Genomic DNA, 24,418 nt, shown 5'->3' with positions numbered 1-24,418 from the left:
AAAAGCTGCTTCCGCTTCTGGTGTCCAGCGGAAGTGCGTTTTCTTTAAACAGTTTCTCAACGTTGAAACGAAAGGAAACGACTTATCCGCGTGGTTTGCCAAAAAGCGATTAAGTGCGACTAGTCGTCCATTCAGTGTCTGAGCCTGTTTGATGGTAGTAGGTGATTCCATTTTGATAATGGCTTCGACCTTTTCAGGGTTCGCTCTGAAGCCATCTTTAGTGACGATGACCCCTAAGAACTTCCCTTCTTCCATTCCAAAGGCACACTTGCTCGGGTTGAGCTTCATGTTTATCTTCCTGAGCGTGTTGAAAGTTTCTTCGATGTCTTTCAACATCGCTTCTGCGTCAGGGCTTTTGATGACCAAGTCATCCGTGTAGACTTCCAAGTTCCTCCCAATTTGGGCATGAAACTGGTTGTCCATCAGGCGTTGGTATGTGGACCCGGCATTCTTAAGTCCGAATGGCATCATTTGGTAACAAAATGTGCCATCGGGCGTCCGAAAAGCGGTTTTGTCCTGATCATCAACGGCCATGTGGATTTGATGGTACCCCTTATACGCGTCCAGGAAGCATTTAAGGCGAAACGGTGCTAACGAATCCACCTTAAGATCAATTTCGGGTAACGGATAACAATCTTTGGGGCATGCTTTGTTCAAGTCCTTTAAATCTATGCACATGCGCCATTGTTTGTTATTCTTTGGTACCATAACGAGATTTGCAACCCATGTTTGATATCTACTAACGCGTACGATGCCTGCATCAAGGAGTTCCTTGACTTGGGTTCTACACGCGTTAGTTTGTTCTGGCCCCATTACTCTGCGCTTTTGTACGATTGGCGTAACAGCCGGATCGCATTTGAGCTTATGCTCTGCCTTACTTCGGGGTACACCAGTCATGTCAGCTGGTGTCCACGAGAAGATGTCAGCGTTTTTCTGTAATAAGCGCTTGAGTAAGGTGCGTGTGGGATCAACAACTGTTGGGCCAATGGAAACGGCCTGGTCAGGGTATTTGCCGTTGAAGGCCCATCTTTCTGGTTCGGTGATGGTTGGTTTAGCCATCTTTGGTTTGGGTTTAGATGAGACAGATGCGATGCATACCTGGGGAATGCCGGTGATCATCGCTACACCCTCAGCTGTTGGCCATCCCATCATGCCGTGGACTGAGGATACCACGGCGTTGAATCTTGCCATCCCGTCTCTTCCGAAGAGAATGTCGTATGTGTGGTGTGGCTTCCTCATTACGACAAAATCCACGTCTTCTGTGCGTGAGTGATTCCCGTCCGTAAGAGTGACGGGGAAAGATAGGATACCCAGGGGGGTGTTTGTGCTGCCATCGAACCCTTCCATCGAGGCGCAGATCGTTTCCAGGCGTTCCTTGTCTTCGTCATCTAGCTTGTCGAAGAACTGCCTGTACATCACCGTTGACGAGGCGCCGTTGTCAGAAAGAGTGCGAGAAGTGATGTAGTGCCCCAGCTGGCTTTTGATGACGATAGGGCCTTCTTTGCTGGGTCCTCCTGGCACTCGCGGGAAGCGCACCTCAGCTTCCTTCCACGCGCATGGTTCTGTCGTTCGCCTTTTTCTTCCTCTGATCTTACAATGAACCATGTTGATGCTGATGTCAACGGGCTTTCGTCCGTTGCCTCGGTACCGGTTATCGTTCCTTCCTCCCTTCTTGATTGATGCCACCAGGTGTGCAAGTCTTCCATCCTTGACGAATGCTTCAACAATATCCTTCAAGGATGTACACTCTTCCGTACTATAACCTTTTGTCCCGTGGAAGTCACAGGATTTGCTCTGATCCGCATTAGGTCGCTGCCGGATCATTGGAGCTTTTGGCCATGGTAGCTTTTCAGTGGCAAATATCTCCGTGACGCTTTTGGTGAGTGGCGTCCACCGGTGTTTTTGGCTTGAAGGGTGTGTGTTATTTCTTCCGCCAACAAGAGGGTGAGAGCTGGATGAGGTGTCAAAGTTTACCCTTGACTGCCAAATACCTAGCTTCCTCTTTTTGTTCTGCCGGGCAATCAGAACATTGTTTTCTCTAGTCCTTTGCGTGTAGAGGTGTGTACTCTGGGGAAGATCCCTTCCCAGTTGCTTCTCCGTCTCGTCAAAGCGCTTGGCTGCCGTCATGATGGCATCCCATGTGGATGGCATGCCGTCCTTACCCGTCAATGTGCGGATAAGCTCTGGGTATTCAGCGCCCTGGATGAAAGCGGCGCGAACAAGATCTTCACTTATGTTGCCCAGACTTAGCGTTTTGGAGTTGAAGCGAGTGATGAAGTCTAGTAAAGATTCATCCTCCTCTCTAACGCAGTTGAGGATCGTCCACTGTTCTTCAGTATATTTCCTTTGTTGGCTGAAGTGCTAGCTGAACTTGTTCTGAAAGTCCGCCCAATCATATATGTGGTGGACCGGTAAACGATCGAACCATGCCCTGGCCGCTCCAACCAGAGTCATCTGGAACATATAACACCACGTGGGTTTCGTCCAGTTACTGACGGTTGCCCCCGCAATGAATCTGTTCAAGTGGTCGTCTGGGTCGGATAGACCATCATAAGTGTCAATGTTGGACATTTGTTTGGCACTTCTCGGGGCGATTGCTTCCGCAATGTCCCTTGCAAACTTTGACTTTCCTGCATTTGCAGCAGTTGGTCTAAAGGTTTTGGAGAAGTCACGCGGGTTTCTCTCCGCATTCGTTGGTTTAAAGGCTTCCCCAAAATTCCTTGTCGGTTGGAAGTCCGTTTCCTTACGCTTCCCTTTTGCCTTATGGCGAGGGTTTGCGTCGGTATCGGATTCTTCCCGCTCATCGTCTGAGTACTCGCACTCACTGTTCATATTGAGATGTTGGCGAGTACTGCCGAATTCGTCAGCCTGTTGAACTGAACGCAAGCGTTCATCCAACTCAGCTTGGAACTCTTTCTGACGTGCTTCGGCCCACGCCTTAACTTGATCTAGTGTTTGGCAAGGGACCCTCGTTCGTTTTTCCAACTGGGCATCAATGAACCCCAGTGGAATATTGTTTACTGCACTTGCCCCGGCTTGGGTAACCGGGGTAGTGTTCGTAAAATTTGTATAACCGCCGGTGTTCCCCCAGTTGCTGGGGTCGTGGTTACCGGGGTTTCTTGGTCGCTTACTGGCCTTGGGACCGGAGTAACGTTAACCATTTCTTCAGAAATTTTTGAAAAAACTAAGAATTAGTTCTAGCTTTTATGCACGGATGGCGCCAATGAAGAAACACTAAGTGACCCGGGGCAGATTACAGATAATCTGGGGGTTAAGTAATGTTTCCCACGAGGATGAGGTCCAGCAGAGAAGGTTGTTCTTCAGGTGACCTGCAAAACAGACACCGTAAGCTCGTCACTGAGAAGGGGGGGTTCCTCCTTGTGACCACCCTCCGGCGTGAGAATCAGACTAGATTGCTCTGAATATAAATGTATATTAAGAGATTGCTAGATAAGATAACGAGATATCAGATGATATCCTTACCATTCCAAGGTGTTGGAGTATTTATAGCCGAAGGTAGGTTTCCTAGAAGGTACAGCCGGCTGAATAGTATTCCTGTTCTACCAACAGTGGGCTACGCTCAAGCCATGCTGGTTGGTGGATAGGCTGCGGCCTACAGTGAAGGTCGGCTGTATACTGTTCCTTTACTGCCGGCTATGCACTGTTCCACCAACTGTAGGCTGTGCACGTCCCACAGTAAGGGTTGGTGAGTAGGCAGCGGCTAATAGTGACAAACAGTACTAGAGGGTGCTCCTCCTCGTACTGTTGTCGGTGAGCTGTCACCCTGTGATTGGTTCATGGGCGTCTCTGGTCAGATCGTCTGTTTTGCCCATACCTTGGTAGGTATAGTACAAAAGATCTTCCAGAAGCATACGGACTGGCTCATTTGGGCGGGAGTATTCCCGCCTTGCTCATTCCTTCATGTGACTACTGAAGTAGCTAGTGCCTTGTGCGTGTAGCCTTGCTGTCAGTGCGGGTAGCCTTCCCTGATGGCTTGTATCCGCAACTGCGGGAACAAGCGGGGTACTTCACCATTGGGAGGCTTTCCCTGCGGGTACAGCTGGCGTACTGCGCGTAAGGTTTTCTCTAAGCATGGTTGGTCCTGCGGAAGCAGTTGGTCGTTGCGCAGACGTCCCTGTTCAAGGTGAGTCTTGCGGGTCCAACTGGGCTCTGCTGGGACCTACCTCTTCAAGGAGCGAGATTTATGATAAGGCTCTCTAGCGCCGTTTACCGGCGGCCGGACGACCTGTCGTGAAAACGGGGGTTAGGGGGAAAGGTTGGGCTGATGTTTAATAAATTAATAAAATAATTAAATAAGTTACACCTTTAGCCCTTGAAGTTTAAGATTTCTTTAAAACCTATATTACACTATAATTACATAATGATCCTTGAACTTTTGTATGTATTTAATCTTGTTAAAGATACATATATTTTTGGATTATTTACATGTTATGCTCGTTTAGCTTCAAATCCCGTAGTTTCGTATTTGAACAAAAGAACATAAAATGAACTTGAGATATTATATATATAAACAAAAAAACTAAAAGTTCAAAATGGGTCGAGTTTTCGGGCTTGAAAAGTAACGAATGTTACAGGTGGTGATAGACGGTGGTGGTAGTGGGTGGTGGTGGTGATGGTCGTTGGTGGTGGTGGTGGTGGTGGACGGTGGTTGTGGTGGACGGTGATGGTGGTGGACGGTGGGTGGTGGTAGTGGTGGCGAACGGTGGGTGGTGGTGGCGCACAGCGTGGTGGTGGTGTTGGACATTGGGTGTTAGAATTTTAAGTAGTGTGAAAAGGTTGAACGATAGCTTGTTTTTTAATACCACAAAAACATTTTTCAGATCTTATTAAAAAACAGTCTTCAGAAGCTTATGTCTGGACACCCGCAGACATAAGCCTCTTGCAGACGTTTTAAGCAAAAATAAACAAAACCTAAGATGTGGCAAAATCTTCTAAAAACATAGAGGTTCCTCTGAACAAAAAGGATGTAGATGAAGATATTATTCTAGAGCTACGATGGTCAGTGACGGACACTGGAAATTTTTTTTGGTCGATATTTAGTTGACTATCGCTATATAATTTTTTTTGTTCGGTTCGGCTCTTCGTGTCAGTAATCAGTATATAATTTTGTTTGTCTGTTTCGACCGTTCCGGTTGAGTCGAATCATGTCAGATTATATTTATTTAATAAATATCCTAAATGTATCATTAAATTTCTTCTAATCTTCAATGATCCTTAACTTGCAACACGTTTAAAATAATATATTTTTGTCAACAAAATGTTGATGAGAGTTTATAAGGTTTATATATGATATAATATGAAATCAGAATTCACGTGTCAAGATGCAGCGTCTCAATCATAAAGTAAAAGAAAATAAAAGCGCAAAATTCCCATTCACTTGACATAAGCCAAATCTACTAACGAACCCTCGTTCACTAAACAACTAGGAGTATAGATGAGAACCACCATAAGTTGGAAAATTTGGGGGCATGTGTACGTCCCGTCGGACCTTCCCACTATTTGTATGCGTATGAGTCTCTTCCACTAATAAAAACAATAAACAAATAGCACGTAATCACATAATTCATAAGCAATATGATATGAAACAAATACATAACAGACACAGTGAATTTGGTTTACAAACGTGAACATGAAATAACAATGGAAACTTGCTACACCCCAAAATGTTAAAAGTATGAAAAGGGGTTATGAAAACTCACATCGAAAATGAAGATGATAGTTTGAATGAGTCGAACAAACGAGGCGGAAAATCACGGTGGATTATCCTAAATAATTAAGTAAATACGTATGCTATATTTCTACAACGGGTCTAAACTAACAGGAAACTACGTTAAATTGGGACTTGAGGATTTTTGACTTAAAATGAGTTTAACTAAAATGAATTAAAGTTTATATAAATCATTTGATATTTTTATTAGTTGAAGAATGATTTGTAAATAAATAATTATAACTTATTAATATAAGATTAAATAACAAGATTAAAGATAATGTATGATTAAATGTTTCGCATTCGAGTAACATAATTAATTAATTAATTTAAAGGTTTTACATGAATTATTTTAAATAAATTATACATATTAGTTTATGTTGAGGAAAAATAAGCAATAATTAATTTACCCAATTAATTATTTAGAGATATCATGTATATTAGTTCTATCATAAGAAATATTTAAATAAAACAATTTTCTATAAATCATCTTATTTAAAAGAAAAGGTTATAAGTTTATGACGATCAAAGGATCATAAGATTTAGCTAAATATTTAGGCTTGTTCTTGTAAAATAACTAGGTTTGATCTAATATTTGAAAATCAAAGTGTTATCTTGGAAATCCATAATCATTATGATTCTTAAAACTCAAATATAAGATTTTTATTATAAAAGTACCATGATCATGAAGAACAACTTAATTAGTATGAACATTCAAAATAAAATCAAAACAAAAGCTATAAAATGCATGAAATCGTAAAACTTACGTGTTAGTGTTCTCAATATTAAGAAAAGAATGTATTGAGGTGTGAAAATAATGAAGGATTAGTCCTCTTTTTGTAGTGACATGTAGACTTGTTATGTTTATAGAATTTATGGAATTTAATTATGTTAATAAAAACAAAAATCAAAATGATTTAAGAGGTTTTCAAATTATTTAACTCTTTCGGTCAATTTTATTTAATTAAAACGTTCATTGTAGTTTAATTATTAGTTAAATACAATATATGAAAAGATGGTAACAACAACAACAACAACAATAATAATAATAATACAAGAATAATTCTAGTGATTTGCATAGGAGAAGTTCATGAATAAATGATCATAATATGGATATTTTAAATGTCCATGCAATACTTCAAGGGTGATGAAAAATAAAATTGTATAGAAATGATCACGGGATTGCAAAGGCAATGTATAATATCACCAAATGAAATGATAAATAAAACACCAATTTCAATAAAGATTAAACGGATCGGGTTTCGGAAATGGATTTTGACGAATGTCGCAATATTCACAACTTTTGGAAATTTCGTCTTGAAATTGAATAAAAACAAAATTGTGGAAAAGAAACAAACCACTACGTGGAACCATAAGATATAAAAGAAAATATAAAATAACACAGATTTTCAAATGACCCGAAAGGCTCTACAATTAAGAAATATAACAAGGGCACTTATGTATAGGATGTATCGGAGGTGTATCCACCATGTCCTTATTATATTGCAGCTTGTACCTTTGTCTAAAAATCATCCTAAGTTCTACATTATTTTCACACAGCCGTATGTTCAATGATTTCCATGCGAGGACTTTGATAATTACGTGTGCACCCGCAATTACTTAGATCGTCAAATAGCCCACATGGTTTATCTCGTTGTGTGGGTTTTAAGACATAAAAAATAAATAAAATAAACTCTTGTATATCAAGATAAATATATGAAAACTTTGAAATCAAGAATAACGCGCTATTGGAGTCAAAACTAACAAAATGAATAAACGAATTAATGGTCCGACGGGACATACATGCGCCGCCTAATTCTTCAACTTATGTTGGAATACATGGTGGTTCTTATCTAATACTCCGGGTAGGTTGGCGAACGGGGGTTCCTTAGTAGATTTGGCTTATGTTAAGCGAATGAGAATATCATGCATTTATTTTCTTTTGCTTTATGATTGAAACATTATATCTTGACTTGTGAATATTATACTTTTTATAAAGATGGCGATGAATTAGTTATGGAAATTTCCCCCAACTTTTTTTGCCGATCAGGGGCGAACCTACCTTAAGGGCAAGGATAGCACCCGCTACCCCTCAACTTTTAGCCGAATGTGTAAATTACCTTTTCTTTTGGTCGCTTTTTTATTTTGCTACTCCTAAAAAATATAGTGCTACCCCTCCTCAATAGCCTTAAACCAAGCAAGCATACTTTTGGTTGGATTCCTGCATACTTAGTCGGCAAAAACATGCTTGAAACTCGCTGGAACAATGGAGAAAAGGGCCGAAAGAAGATGGAGTAGAAAGAAGATGTAAAAAAGAAAATGCTTGATTCATCTTCAACCTTCAAAACACCATCGTCTACCACCCACTTCTTCCTTCCAAATCAGAGAGAGAGAGAGAGTGTGTGTGTGTGTATGTTGAGAGAGGGAAGCTTCACGTGACCAGCGTGAGGACGGTCAGTGTGAAAGGAGGAGGGCCGGGGTGACGTTCCACTAAGACCCTTCTGTGATGATGTTTTCACATCTACGTCATGTCGGACCACTCACTAGTGTGAGGGGTATAAACAGTAAAGGATGAGTATGCTGTCAAAAAGTATGGCATGTGTACTTTGGTATCAAATTATATGCTCATTTAGTCCTTTTGACTTCTTAAAGTAGGAAAAAATCTTTTTTTCTTTTTATATTTTTAATATTTGAACTTGTTATGAGACTATGATATTCTCATACATAGTTATTCAACTAGTGTTAACCTGGCGCAACCAGGTTGGTAAAACTCGTGAGGTGATAAAACATAAGTGTTGTCGGTCTAGAGCGTTGAGGCGTTAATTTGACGCAAATTCAATTGGTTTTGGTTACATGCGTTATGATACCATAACTAAAACTAAAAATAAAACCAAAAGGTATATGAAAATGGAGGTGGACCAATGGATTGCCGTTGTCGATAAAACTCAGACATTGATTAGACCCCGAGCGTTGTCAAACCTGGAAGTTTAGTCGATGAGTTTACGCAAATTCGGTCGGTTTCCGTCACGTCGTTATTGTACCGGAACTAAAACAAAAAAAAACAAATAAAATTGGCATTCGGTCGGTTTTGTTATATTCATCACGGTACCAGAACTAAAACAAAACGCGTTGAGTCTACGTGAATTCGGTCGGCTTCCATCAAGTTCATTACGATACCAAAACTATAAAAAAATTGATATTCGATAGATCGATTTCCGTTACAGTACCGGAAGTAAAACGGGAAAAAAATCAAAATGCCTTGACTAACATGGTGCCGCCAAGTAGCCCAATAAGGAGCTTGGCGGCACCAAAGTTCTAATTTATATTATATAATATTAACTAATATATTGTATTTCTTTTAATTATGTTTGTTTCTTTTCTTTCTCACGCCCTCTTTTTTTTCACGCTTTACGTCTAGGTCTAGATCCGGTTTATACGCCTTGAGTGCGCCTAACGCCTTTGATAACTTTAGCCCTAAACCTATTGCTAGGGGCTTCATTGACACGCATTTGCGTGTCATAAGTGCCCTTTAATGACACGCAATGCGTGCATTGAAAGTCTTTTTTCTAGTGGTGAGTTATCATCCTAATCAAACAAACAAACGACATAAGAAGAGTGTATCCTATTAAAAAGGCTTTTCAACAACGAAGACATGACTTTAAATGGACAAAGTATTCTAGTGGACGAAAACGTTTTAGTGTTAAATAGTTTGCTAAATATGATTGGTTAGAGTATATCGCTAAACAAGAAAAACCATATTGCTTATGTTGTTACTTGTTCAATAAAAGTGTTGGTAATCAAGGTGGAAGAATGGTCTTTGTAGTTGGAGGTTTTTGTAAATAGAGTAAACATATGCCTTAAGGAACATGTTGGATCACTTAATAGTTTTAAATATAAGCCTGGGTAAAAATGTGACAATTGAGCAAAAAACTTTCAAAAAATGAAGAAGAGAAATCTATTAGCATATTAGGTATGCGTTTAAATTTATTTATTATCGTGTTTCTATTTTGGTTTCGTTTATATTATACGAAATACAGTAAAAAAAATTAAACGTTACCACTGAAATTTTGATTTAGATACGCCGTTGTTGCCAATGACAGGACCCGAAATAGAGGATGGTGTTTTCCACTTGCCCCAATACAACATCACACAAAAATTCAATGAATTGAAGTCCATAGCACATACTCTACTTATAAAGAGAAAAAATATTCATTCTTCACCATCAAAGTAACAAGATCTATAAGTTCCGAGTGAGCACATTAACTATTTGTAACTTGGTTATATTTTAGGATATCTAGTGGCTTCGTTTATGACTTAAAAATTTATGAGTTTGAATGTATATTTCACCATATAATAAAAATAACGAAAAAATATATTTATAATCTTTGTACGGACATATGTTATGGTGCAAAACTAAAACTCGTTAAATTCATATTGTACAATTATTCATGCATACAACCACAATTACATAAATACTCAAAGTGCTTGCAAAGTAGATTTAGCAGCAAACTTTAGAACTTGTTCAAGGTAGTAAGCTGTATCCGGCGGATGAGAGTCCAACCGCGGTCTCTCCGGTAAGATCCACCGCCCATCACCACCCCTCACCATCCCTTTATTCTCATCCTGCCGCCAGTACGCCGGCACTCCATACTCCTCCTTCAAAAAATCACAACTCTTATTCACAAGAGCGATATCCCTATTCGTCATAGAACAAAATGCTAATCCTCGACAAACATAGCCATCGACCAAATGCAGCAATGCTTCAAGATTGTGAGCACAACTAATATCATTTGTTCGCTTCAAAAATGGTGAATCGTTTTGGTCTAGTTCGATTTCGGTTCCAACATGAGCGTAACTCCATGGGAATGAAATCTTCTCTTCTATGTACTTTTGGTGTTTTGTTTTCTCGTTAGCGAAAATCCCAGGTACTTTTGGTACCTTATCATGCACATTAACCACACGTAGAACCTTAATTCCAAGGTTTTCACAACGTTCTTTGAACTTCAAGTTACCTACCTAAAATAAATCATTTTTTTATGTATTAGACATGATAAATAATGATATAATCCAAAACTATTCAAATCTACAAACAAACTTAGTAATAAGAAATATAATAGATAGTATATTTGGAAAAAAAAATTTCCAAAAAAGGCATATTTGATCAAATATATTCTTAAAATAGGCATTGAATGGGCTATCGTGTTACAGAGGTGCCTACACCAAATGGGCTTTAACGTAATAATGTTGCCCTGCATTTTTTTTAACACTTTATGGGAAAGAAAATTATGAGTGCGTAAAAATAATTAGGCTAAGGCGAAGAATCGCCTCACCATCCACACCCTAAGCAACCATTGTTGCCCATACAGTGAGGCTAACCATTATTTCACAAAATTTTCTTCCCAAAAACATCAAAAACAAGTGTAAGACAACACTATAACCCTCGTTTATGCACCTTTGTAGCCCGTGACACATGTCATAATAAGACTTGTCATCTCACTATCTCAGTTTACATGATATTTCGTGTTAACCCCTTTAATGCCTAATGTGTTAAGATGTGATTGGTCATGCAAATTTTGGTAAAGAAAGTTTTGCATGACTATTTTGAAATTATTTTAGGTCAACATGCTTATTTTGGTAATAATCCAGTATATTTTTGGCTAAGCGTACCCTTGGACCGGAAAAGGAGAACACTGTGATCGGTATCTTTTGACCGGTGTTTGTAAAGTTTAACTTCATCTCAGTGATGTCGTAAGCACTTAATAAAGCGAGTGCTGCTCCAAGACTGTGCCCAGTGATCGTAATACTGAGATCTTCACCATCATACCTTTCTTTAATTCTCTTGATCTCAGAAAGAATTTGTTCACGAGCCGAAAACGAGCTATAATGGCATGAATGTTCTTTTGTAGTGTACAAATCAAAGAATCCTGATTCTATTTTAATAGATGGATCATCACTAAAATGAGCAGGATGCAATATATCTTTCAAATCATGGATCCATTCGAGGTATGTTACAGTACCTGTTAGGGATATATTGTATTTAGAGAGAGAGATTAATTGTCAACAATAATCAAGCATTACGGTATCTATCGGCTCAATTGTTGTCTGGTCCTAGAAAATGGACCAATCCAATAATTAAAGGGGATTTTTAATGGGTACTGAAGAAACACTAATTGACCCCGGGCAGATTACGGATAATCTGGGGGTTAAATAGATGTTTCCCACGAGGGGTTAGGTCCGGCAAAGATGGTTCTTCAGATGACCTGCAAAACAGACACCGTGAGCTCGTCACTGAGAAGGGGGGGGGTACCTCCTTGTGACCACCCTCCGGCGTGAGAATCAGACTAGATTGCTCTTGAATATAAGTGTATATTAAGAGAAATGACTAGAGCAGATATGATGGTATGAGATGAGATGATAATACCGTTCCAAGGTGTTGGAGTATTTATAGCCGAAGGTAGGTTTCCAAGCAGGTACAGCCGGCTGAATAGTATTCCTGCTCTGCCAACTGTGGGCTACGCACGTGCCATGCTGGTGGTTGGTGGGTAGGCAGCGGCTGATAGTGACCAGGCCGGCTGTGTACTATTCCTGTTCCACCAACTGCAGGCTATGCACGTCCTCCGACAGGTTGGTGAGTAGGCAGCGGCTGATAGTGACATACAGTACAAGAGCATGCTGCTCGTCATACTGTTGTCAGTGAGCTGTCGTATCTTTGGTCAGATCTTTTGTCCATACCTCGTCAGGTACAGTACAAAAGATCCTCCAGTATCGTACGGACTGGCTCATTTGGGCGGGAGTGTTCCCGGCTTTGTGCGGGAGTGTTCCCGGCTTGCTCACTCATTCTTCAGGTGACATTACTAAATTATTTAAGAGTTAAGTGCCTTGTGCGTGTAGCCTTGCTGCGCGGGTAGCCTTCCCTGATGGCTAGTATCCGTTGCTGCGGGAACAGGCGGAGTACGTCGACCATTGGGAGGCTTTTCCTGCGGGAACAGCTTGCGTACTGCGCGTAAGGACGTCACGTCTCTGAGCATGGTGGGTCCTGCGGATCCAGTTGGTTTCTGCGCAGACGTCTCTCTTCAAGGTGAGTCTTTGCGAGTTTAGCCTTTGCGCAGACGTCCATGTTGCAGGTGAGTCTTGCGGGTTCAACTGCGCAGACGTCTCTCTTTGAGGTGAGTCTTGCGGGTCCAACTGGGCTCTGCTGGGACCTACCTCTTCAAGTCCCCCCAGTCCAATGTTCTTCTCATGAATTGTTAATAAGTGAGGTGAACTTTTGGACTTAAGCAAAGGGTTTTGAAAAGGGTTTAGTTTTAAGGTTTTCCATGGGGATTCTTCCCGCGGAAGTCCTAATGTCACGTGCAGAAATTCCCGACTTTTATGCTTGATCTTTGGGTATGATGCGGGTAGGTCTGTAACCTCCTCGCAAGTCAGGAGCGTTGAGTTCCACTTGTGTAGATTCTCCATGAGGTTTTGGTAGTTTTGAACATAGTGATCAATTATGTTAAAACAACCAATTCCATCTTGGAGCTTCCAACAATCTAGTTCTCGACGTTCCCGCTATGCGGGGATGTTATTCCCGTTTCCGCAAGCATGGCCCAGAAGATCCTTCTTGGTTTCAATTCCCTGCGGAGTGCTAGGTATGTGAAGGGTTTCGCCTTGACACTGTACCCGCACTCGTCTTATAGTTACTTTACTTCCAAGGTATTCATGGCTTCAATTCCCTGCGGGTGCTAAGTATGTGAAGGGTTTTGCCTTGACACTGTACCCGCACCCGTCTTATAGTTACTTGGTTGCCGAGGTATTCTTGGCTTCAATTCCCTGCAGGTGCTAAGTATGTGAAGGGTTTTGCCTTAACACTGTACTCGCACCTGTCTTATAGTTACTTGGTTGCCAAGGTAAGGGGTATAGTCCCGCTTACTTTTGAATCTTTTTTGAATCTTTTTGAATCTTTTTGAAATTTGAAGAGTTGGTGAAAGGATAAGAACAGTCCAGACTGTTGAAACGTCGTCCGACGGTTTCTTCTGACAGTTTCAGGACGTGCAGGAAGTAATGGCGACGTGACAGTATATGGTCATTCCAGACGCTTTTTCAGGCGCGTGGGCGCGAGTTTTCGGGCTCGTGGCCACGAAGTTTACGGCACGCGTCCTGTCAACAGTTGTTGCCAGCTTGCATATTCCACGTGTCATAGTTTCATTGCACCTGCGTTTTCCTCTCTCTTCCGCATTAAATTCATCGCATTCATTGCGATGAGTATATAAAGGGAGGAGAGGTTGCATCTCAACTCACAGTTTCACCTCTCTTATTCTTCTAAACGATTTCCGGCGAATACTCTAACTTTTCTGTCGAGCATTCTCCTGAAATCGTTCTTTTCATTCAAAACATGTCTTCCGTTCATGATCTTGAGGCTACCGCCGAGGAGTCTGACGTGTATGCCGAGAATCCGTCGTCTACTTCTGATAAGGACGATAAGAGTACTGCTGGTGAGTGCCAGTGTGCTCTTACCGTCGACCTGTACTAGTACATTGTTAGGAAGTTCATGCTCGAGCCTTTCGAGCCTGAGTTTCCTAAGCCTCATCAGACGGTGTACGATGCCCCCAAGGGCAAGATAGGGGTGTATGCCGCATTCTTCGTTTATGGGAATCTCAGGTTCCCATTGACGAAGTTTGTGTACCGTGTTTTGGAGAGACACGGTGTACATCTGACGGAGGTACACCCAATGGCGATCGCCAAGATTCGCCATTTTGAATGGGTGTGCCTCATTCTGGGCGTGGAGCCCCATGTCGATCGCCTGATGACCTTCTATTCCGGGAGGTGCATCCAGGGGTGGTATACCTTGGTCACTCGGATCAAGGGTTTGAAGTTATGCGCTACCGAGCGCAGTCTTCGGTCTTGGAAGCGGGAGTTCTTCTATATCTCCGCTCGCGTCGTCCCCATAGCGATGACGTTCAAGAACGGGAGAGCTCTCCCGAACCTTCACGCCTTCAACTATGAGGAGGCGGAATGATTCTCCAAGATATCCCGAGTCCAGTCTCCGGTTTACCGCTTTGCGGAGTCCGGGATGGTGATGCTCGGGATGAGCCGGGTGTGGAAAGATGCTGGGGCGGAGGCGCCACAGGTTCCCATCGTCCTTGAATACGGTTTGAACTCTATCCCTTACGGTATGCTTCATCTTCTTTGCTGATTTAAAGTTTTCTTCTAACTGTTTCTTTGTTTTAAGATGGAAACGACCTACAATCGCTCCTGCATCCGCGGGAGGCTGGTGGTCCCGCTCGGATGGGTACCCGTGCTCTTGATGAGAACGAGTTGCCCATCTTGGAGCAAACGGCGGATCGGTTTGTGGAGGTCTACCAGCCGGGCCACCCGATTCTGAGCGCCACGCGGCCAGGTAAGGAGTTATTTAACCCTCGCCCTGTCAATGCTCAAACCTCTGCTGGAATTCCTCTAATTTTGTCATCTTCTGATGAGGAATCCGCAGATGGTTCTTTCTTCACGCGGAAGAAGAAGGCTACTGGCGGGAAGAGTAAGGCGAAGGTTGTCTCTACTGCCGATCAGGGGAATCGGTCAGAGTCAGAGACCGAGAGTGAAGAGGTGGCGGGGAACCCTGGTGGTGACGAGACCACTGTTCCGGAGGTTGAGACAGCTGTCACCTCCGGGCAGCCTAGTACGACGGCGAGCGGCGTGAAGAGGCCGGCTCCATCGGGTTCGTCCCCGCCTATCAGAACCTTCAAGCTGAAGAGAACTCGTAAGTATAATTTTCATTTACTTTAACTGCATATCCTTCCGCCATTATATTTAACTATCTTGTCTTCATGCAGGCGTGGATGCAACTGCATTCCAGGGTGGAGCGGGGAGGAGCACCTCTGGACCCATGACGGTAGGTTTGGTCAACCTACCCGAGGCGATGACCCAGGCGACTGCGCCTGCTTCAAGTGTTGGTTCAGTTGTTCACTCGGTTGAGGCAACTGTTCCAACTGTAACATCATCCCCGCCGGCTGTCAGTGCGATCTTCACGGAATCCTTCACTGAGCCGGCGGTGATATTTTCTGCGGGTTCTTCCGCAGCGGCGGCCACGGTTGTGAGTTCACCTCCAGTGAGTTCACTTCCGATGGTCTCTACCGCAGCGGCTTCGACCGTGCCTCCGGCGCCGGCGACTACCTCGTCCCCGGCCGGTTCAGCAGGTATGTTCGGGGCTTCAAGCCAATCTCTGCCTCCTTCCCATCTGCCTAACCTCTTGGATGGATATCCGTTAGGTTCGGGTGATGGGTTTGGCGGCTACCGGCCTACTGTCGACCCTACAGGTGTGTAGGGTTATTTTTGGCCTTTTTATATATATTTTTGTTTTTTATCATCTTTTCCTAACTGCTTTTTGTTTTTGCAGTGTCGGGTTCGAATGAGGTGTTTGTTCCGCGGTGGAACATCCGCCGGGGAACCACCATTCGGACGGCTGTGGATTGCGTCGAGTGGGCGCGCCAAGCCGCTCCCAGTGGTGCACTGGGAGAAGCTATGTCGAGCTACCAAGAGGGTAGGCTGACAAACGAGCTTCGAATTCTCCTTGCCCGGATGCAGCCGCGAGTCGAGCTGCTTTGTTGTGAAAACGACAAGTTAAAGGCGGCTCGTATCCAAGAAGTAGCTCAGACGCGGGCAATCCGGGAGGAGAACAGGAGACTCTCCGCCGTTGCTGCGGAGAAGGAGAAGGCCTTCAAGGCCCTCGAGGTTGAAGTTCTGGCCCGTCTCGAGGCCCGTTCCAAGGCTACCCAAGCTGTTAATGAACAGCTTCGGTTGGCTAAGGAAACTGCACGGAACGCAACTGAGAGGGCCACTAAGGCTGAAGCTGTTGCTGAGCCTCTACGCACTGAGAATGAGGAGCTCAAAGCCAAATTAGAGAGGCTCCAGCAGGCTCATGATGCCTTGGCCATGGAAGATGCCAAGAAGCTCCAAGAGATCTTGGACCAGAGGGGGGTGCTTGACCACAGTGAGCGTAAGCTAAAGGGCGTCGAAGAGGCTGCAGCCAAAGATGTGTTGCTTGCCAACCTTACAAAGAACGAAGCCGAACGCGCCCGTAATGAAGCTCAAGCTGCCCTCCAGGAGGCTCTGGTTACCAAGGAATGGCTTCAACGAGAAGCGTTGTCGCAGGTATGCATAGCTTCATAATATCTTTACGCTTTTCTTTGTACTTAGACAAGGTTTTGATACTTGTATTTTTGTTTTGTAGGTTGTGCATCGGGTCTTCACGGACACATCATATGACGATGCCATGAGCGCAGCCCTCAACGCTTCTCATGAGGATGGGGAAAAGGCTGGCTTCCTGCTTGGTCTAGGGTTCGTTGAGAAGGGCATCCCGCCTTCCAACTTCCCTTTATATGATGTGGATACTGAAGCTGTATATGACCAAGCAGTGAACCAGTATGCCGCCTTCCCGCACCCGGTGGTGGAGAAGGTGAACGAAGTTGCTGCTGCTGATGATGGGCTAACCATTCTCAAGACCTTCCTTGAACCGCCACAGCCAACTGATGGTGCGGGTACAAGTGGGTTTGGAGGGAGTGGCCCTGAAGCTTGATCTTTTAAATCCTTTCCCACTGTTAGGATATATTTACGTCTTTGTATAGATTTATATTCTTGTAGGCGGGTAGATACCCGGCCATTCTTGTAACAGTTGAATTTTTATGGAATATAAATCTTTTGTGCGGGTAGGACCGTCACTCTTGCTTTATAAACGTTATACGACTTGCTCATGCATATTATAGTTTAATTTGGCACTTGTTTTGCCGCATAAACAATATATGATTCGCTTGTGCATACTTTAGTTTAACTTAGCAATTTCTTAAGTACTTTGGATAAGTTAACCTTTCAACGTGGCAGATAATAGGTTAAAGTTTTGCTACCTCTTTCGTGATTGTGCGGGTAGGACCGGCACTTTCATTTAGTGGGATGACCGAACTTCACCTATGACTGACCTGCGTGGAGGTTTTCCTCATTTTTTCCTTAAGAGATTTTCTAAGTGTTCTGAATAAGTTAACCTTTCGACGCGCGGTTGTCAATAGGTTAATGTTCAGTTTCCTCTATCATGATTGTGTGGGTAAGACCGTCACTTGCATTTAGTAGGATGACCAAACTTTACCTATGACTGACCTGCGTGAAGGTTTTCCTCATCTTTTCCTTAGAAATTCTTGCCGTTTTTTGTGTTTATGCGGGTTTTGCCGCCTTCCACACGCAACGACTTTTCACACTTATTTATGCGGTGAATACCGGCATATCAGTGTTTTGAATAAATTAACCGTTCGACGCGCGGTTGTCAATAGGTTAGTTCGGTTTCCTCTATCATGATTTGTGCGGGTAGGACCGGCACTTTCATTTAGTGGGATGACCGAACTTCACCTATGACTGACCTGCGTGAAGGTTTGCCGTTTTTTGTGTTTATGCGGGTTTTGCCGCCTTCCACACGCAACGACTTACTTCCCCACTTATGTATGCGGTGAAGACCGGCATATCAGTGTTTTGAATAAATTAACCGTTCGACGCGCGGTTGTCAATAGGTTAGTTCGGTTTCCTCTATCATGATTTGTGCGGGTAGGACCGGTACTTTCATTTAGTGGGATGACCCAACTTTACCTATAACTGACCTGCGTGAAGGTTGGCCGTTTTTTGTGTTTGTGCGGGTTTTGCCGCTTTCCACACGCAACGACTTACTTCCCCACTTATGTATGCGGTGAAGACCAGCATATCAGTGTGGAAAGTTCATAAGTATAAATGTAAGATTATCAGCGTCAATGTGATAAGGAGAATCATTTCCATTAGAAGTGGCTCTGGGCCTTTTCTTTTACAAGTTTGGAATTGATCTACATGCAGACTGTGTAATTGATCTCCCTTCCATGTTGTTTGGATGGGAGTGCCATCGAGCCGATATGCACTTGGTTCGGAATCTCGTTGTTTACGCAGTATGTAGTCTCCAACATTGTAGCTGCATTTTAGTGTTTTTCCCAACTGGGGTTATACACGCGTTGGCCTGCTCAGCATCCTTTACGCCACGAGGTGTGCGAGTTCTCCATTTCTGACGAATGTCTCGATGATGTCCTTCAAGTCTATGCATTCGTCGGTGGTGTGGCCTGTTGTCCTGTGGAAGTCACAGAATTTGCTCTGATCAGCGTTGTGACGCTCTCGGATTATTGGAGCCTTTGGCCATGGGAGCCTCTCGGTGTCGAAAATCTCGGTGACGCTTTTGGTGAGCGGCGTCCACCGGGGGTTCCAGTTCGACGACTGCCTGTTGTCCTTTCCGCCTAACCGAGGGTGCGAGCCAGATGAGGTATCGAAGTTTACCCTTGACTGCCAAATACCTAGCTTCCTCTTTTTGTTTAGTCGGGCGGTAAGGACATTGTTTTCTCTTGTTTTCTGGGTGTAGAGGTTTGTGCTCTGGGGAAGATCTCTACCCAGTTGCTTTTCCGTTTCCGCGAAGCGTTTAGCTGCTGTCATGATGGCATCCCATATGGATGGCATGCCATCTTTACCCGTTAAGGTGCAGATGAGCTCACGGTCTTTCGCGCCCTGGATGAAAGCAGCGCGAACAAGATCTTCGCTAATACTGCCCAGACTTAGCTTCTTTGAATTGAAGCGCGTGATGAAGTCTAGTAAAGACTCATCTTCCTCTCGGATGCAGTTGAGGATTGTCCATTGCTCTTCAATGTACTTTCTTTGTTGACTGAAGTGTTGGCTGAACTTCTGTTGGAAGTCTGCCCAATCGTAGATGTGGTGGACCGGTAGACGGTCAAACCACGCTCAGGCTGCTCCAACCAGCGTCATCTGGAACATATAACACCACGTGGGTTCCGTCCAATTGCTGACGGTTGGCCCCGCTATGAATCTGTTCAAATGATCGTCTGGGTCAGATATACCATCATATGTGCCTATATTGGATATTTTTTGGCACTTTTCGGGGCGATTGCTTCCGCAATGTCCCTTGCAAATTTGGACGTTCCCGCATTTGCAGCAGTTGGTCTGAAGGTTTTGGAGAAGTCACGCGGGTTTCCCGCCGCATTCCTTGGTTTATAGGTTTCTCCGAAATGCCTTCTCGGTTGGAAGTTCGTTTCCTTACGCTTCCCTTTTGCCCTGTGGCGAGGGTTTACGTCGGTGTCGGATTCCTCCCGATCATCGTCCGAGTACTCGTACTCACTGCTCGTGTTGAGCTGCTGTCGAGTGCTTCCGAATTCGTCAGCCTGTTGGAGTGAACGTAAGCGTTCATCCAACTCAGCTTGGAATTCCCTTTGACGTTTTTCCGCCCACGCTTTAACTTGTTCGAGTGTTTGGCGGGGGGGGGGGGGGCCTCGTATGTTGTCTTTCCACCTGGGTATCAATGAATCCCAGGGGAGGATTGTTTACTGCACTTGCCCCGGCTCGGGTAACCGGGGTAGTGTTCGTAAAATTTACTGCACTTGCCCCGGCTTGAGTAACCGGGGTAGTGTTCGTAAAATTTGTGTACTGGCCGGTGTTCCTCCCAGTAGTTGGGGTTGTAGTTACCGGGGTTTCTTGGTTACTCCCTGACCTTGGGACCGGAGTAACGTTAACCATCTTTTCGGAGGTTTTGAAAAAACTGAGAAAATTAGTTCTAGCTTTTATGCACGGATGACGCCAATGAAGAAACACTAATTGACCCCGGGTAGATTTCGGATAATCTGGGAGTTAAATAGATGTTTCCCACGAGGGGTTAGGTCCGGCAAAGATGGTTCTTCAGATGACCTGCAAAACAGACACCGTGAGCTCGTCACTGAGAAGGGGGGGTACCTCCTTGTGACCACCCTCTGGCGTGAGAATCAGACTAGATTGCTCTTGAATATAAGTGTATATTAAGAGAAATGACTAGAGCATATATGATGGTATGAGATGAGATGATAATACCGTTCCAAGGTGTTGGAGTATTTATAGCCGAAGGTAGGTTTCCAAGCAGGTACAGCCGGCTGAATAGTATTCCTGCTCTGCCAACTGTGGGCTACGCACGTGCCATGCTGGTGGTTGGTGGGTAGGCAGCGGCTGATAGTGACCAGGCCGGCTGTGTACTATTCCTGTTCCACCAACTGCAGGCTATGCACGTCCTCCGACAGGTTGGTGAGTAGGCAGCGGCTGATAGTGACATACAGTACAAGAGCGTGCTGCTCGTCATACTGTTGTCAGTGAGCTGTCGTATCTTTGGTCAGATCTTTTGTCCATACCTCGTCAGGTACAGTACAAAAGATCCTCCAGTATCGTACGGACTGGCTCATTTGGGCGGGAGTTTTCCCGGCTTTGTGCGGGAGTGTTCCCGGCTTGCTCACTCATTCTTCAGGTGACATTACTGAATTATTTAAGAGTTAAGTGCCTTGTGCGTGTAGCCTTGCTGCGCGGGTAGCCTTCCCTGATGGCTAGTATCCGTTGCTGCGGGAACAGGTGGAGTACGTCGACCATTGGGAGGCTTTTCCTGCGGGAACAGCTTGTGTACTACGCGTAAGGACGTCACGTCTCTGAGCATGGTGGGTCCTGCGGATCCAGTTGGTTTCTGCGCAGACGTCTCTCTTCAAGGTGAGTCTTTGCGAGTTTAGCCTTTGCGCAGACGTCCCTGTTGCAGGTGAGTCTTGCGGGTTCAACTGCGCAGACGTCTCTCTTTGAGGTGAGTCTTGCGGGTCCAACTGGGCTCTGCTGGGACCTACCTCTTCAGGTACTTAATGGTCAGGTTAATGTTATATATTAGGTTTCTTGTTAGCTAAATTAGAGTTAACGTAACAATTAGGAGCAACCGAGTTAAGATTTATCAAGTAAGACACGAGTTAAGTATAAAGTTATATTTTATCTATATACTAATAGTTATTCAATATTCGTTTCGTGTGGGTTTGTGTTTTGGTAAGTTATAACAATTTGTTCCTGAATTGCTATCAGAGCAAAACGAAAGAGAGTTATATATTCAATAACAGTGTTGTAAAAGTCGGATTCCAAGGCCTTGGAATCGGCGATTCCAAGGTCCTCGGACATCAACCTTACCGCATTTTCCCAATTCGGCACCATTACTCGCCAAGGTCCAACTTGGTTAAAAGTCGGAGTACTCGGCCACCAATTTTTTTTCTTTTTTTAAGTAAAAAATTAAAAATAACAACAAAACATGAATTTTTTGAATTATGTTTTTTTTTCATATGAATTATGCTTGTCTTAACATGTATATAATATCCAATAATTATTTTATGTTATATTTATCATGTCCGAGTACAAGCCAAGTACTCAATACAAGAGGGTCGGCCGTCTAGGGACCACCTAGTGAGTTTTGCAATACTGCTCAATATTCATTTTGTATGTGTGTTCCGTTTTAGTGAATTATATCAATTCGTTCTTGATTACCTCGCCAAGCGATGACAATATTCCGTCGGCCCAACCGCCTGACTTCGTTTTCATCGGTGGAAACGGCAACATAGCCCATCCAGTTAGCATGTTGGCTCCAAACACTTGAAAGTTTCGATCTTTGGAAGAAATTTGGAAGATTGATGTTGGAAGTTGCATAAAGATAACGACTAATACTATATCCATAATCACCCATACCAAGTTTTTCAAAAAAAATGGGCACCTTGGTATTTACAAGTTCCACAATATTTGGATCGCGGGTCGAAGTCAAATGAGTCGTAGCACGCTTGAGCGAACTCGCCATAGCGAATTATTTCACGGCGGAGGTGGGAGTTCATGGGGTCTAACAAGCCGGTCCAGTTGCCGGAGCCTTGGATTTCCGGCCAGATTTGGTTAAGGGGTCTATGATCTTCTTGAAAGAGTGGAAAGTTGTTTTCATTTTCATCTTTTTTGGAATCTTGGATGTTTGGTTCTGGAGTTAAGATTGGGAGAGATGAGCAAGTTATGGGGTTTGGTGAGTTGGATTTGTTATAGAAGTTGAGTTTGAGTTTTAGGGTTTTGTGGTTTGGAGAAGGTTGTGGAAAGCTGAGTTTTGGATGTTGGAAGGATGGTGATGAGTTTAGAGATGATGATGCCATGGGAGTGATGAATTGAAGATGATATTATGAAACTACAGTGTTTTAGTTATAATACTTTGCTCATATATGCCATGGATATGTCACGGGTTGGTGGTTAAGTGACAGAAACAAAGTCTCTTAAACGTCATAACGTTTTGGTAAAACGAAACCAAAAAAATTAACTTTTGGTACCTGTATAAATATCTTCGGAAATAGTTGATGCCTTGATAGATAACCACAAGATAAGAGAAATAAATTTGTACGTCTAGTTCTTGATAAATGATGTAGGTCACTGATATCACATTAGAAAGCAAAAGCAAAAGCAAAAGTGAAATGTCTTGACCATTCGTCCAAATCATCTGGGGATTAATTTTATTTTTATTCTTTACATCATTTTACAAAGGCATATGATAAATAGTGAGTTAGCAATGATCATTGCAACCTTGTACTAACCACTTTGATTAAGCTTATGATACACCTATATATTGCGAATTGATCACTAACGAATCTTTCACGTGTGTATATATTACGAACTGATTTTCTATGGTCTTTTCTGGCGGATGATCTAGTATTGACCCGTCGTATAATTTGAATATACAATTAATTAAGATAACATTTTCTTCAAATATGCTCAGATTTGTCAGGAAATCAATATCGAAAATTTTCTTTGGTCTTCAATGTTTGTTTGAATCATTGATCTCTGTACTAAAATATTGTATACGATATTGAATTCTTTATAGTTTATATGTAGCTGAAACTTCAACAAGTGTAAAATATGCAAAAATCGATAATACATATTGATCTATACATCTTTAGGAACAACTGAACAAGTAGTTGATTTGTAATGTAATGGGAGTTATTATGCATGCTAATTGTAAAAATGCCTAAATCATGGATTACACTAATTTTCACATTGGTTACAACATGTCGTTAAGTGCTCAAAACATAACTAATGAAGATTAGAGGACTATGTATCAATTTATAACTGATTAGGGTTATCAAATTATATGTGTATTTAAACATAATTTACTAATAACACACTTCGATTATCAAGTTATTTAATAAAGACTTAGAAGCTTGTTTTAAACATATAGTTTATAAGGTGACACTTTAAATATTATTATACTGGTCAAATAATATATAGGTTTATATCGTCATTCTTTTTTTTCCTTCTAAACGCTAGTAAGATGTAATGATAAAGTGAAACTTTCTTGGCGTTTATGCATAATTGGTATAGGTGATATACAATCAACTTTTTTCATATAGTTTCTTAATTAAAAAACATATATATATTATTTTCTCAGACCAAGTAATATCTCCCTTTCAATTAAGAAAAATTAGATTTTTGATAATCCAACAATTTTACTTTTCTTTATTGGCAAACTTCCTTTTAATCATTGTTATACGTGGGATTTGAACTCACGACTTCTCTATTTTAAATTCAGATGTTTAAAGGTTTTGTCTTTATCGACCACCACTTCATTGGTAAATATTTCAAATTAGCCAATAATAATTTCATCTAGGGACAGTTTTGCCACCAGTACATACCATCTTTTACACTATTTTTTTCTAATTAGAACTTCGTTAAGTTTTATCTGAATTTTAAACCGATATTGTAGGATTTTTTTACCGGAAGGAATATACGAGTCAATTTATGTAAAACTTACCTCGAAACGATGCTTCAATTCGGGTTTTTAAACTTCCAACTAATAAAAATCAAGTCGTTTGG

The 24,418-nt window shown here is 42.7% G+C and overlaps 1 protein-coding gene across 1 annotated transcript; it reads right to left on the bottom strand.

Moving 5' to 3' along the window:
- Positions 1 to 10,145: 10,145 nt before the first annotated feature.
- Positions 10,146 to 22,459, bottom strand: LOC143574522 (phospholipase A1-Igamma3, chloroplastic-like). The gene is made up of 3 exons (XM_077059123.1): positions 22,073 to 22,459; positions 11,396 to 11,745; positions 10,146 to 10,744 (listed from the first exon to the last, which is right to left on the bottom strand). The coding sequence occupies exons 1-3, from the start codon at positions 22,374 to 22,376 to the stop codon at positions 10,205 to 10,207; spliced, it is 1,194 nt and encodes a 397-aa protein (XP_076915238.1). The 5' UTR covers positions 22,377 to 22,459; the 3' UTR covers positions 10,146 to 10,204.
- Between the last annotated feature and the right edge of the window lie 1,959 nt (positions 22,460 to 24,418).

Source organism: Bidens hawaiensis, unplaced genomic scaffold (genome assembly GCF_021521415.1).
Source record: "Bidens hawaiensis isolate Kalapana, Puna unplaced genomic scaffold, B.hawaiensis_p1.1 tig00001412_1, whole genome shotgun sequence".
NCBI classification, from domain to species: Eukaryota; Viridiplantae; Streptophyta; class Magnoliopsida; order Asterales; family Asteraceae; genus Bidens; species Bidens hawaiensis.
The sequence above is the reverse complement of the archived record's forward strand: the minus strand, read 5'-3'. Positions and strand labels throughout refer to the sequence as shown.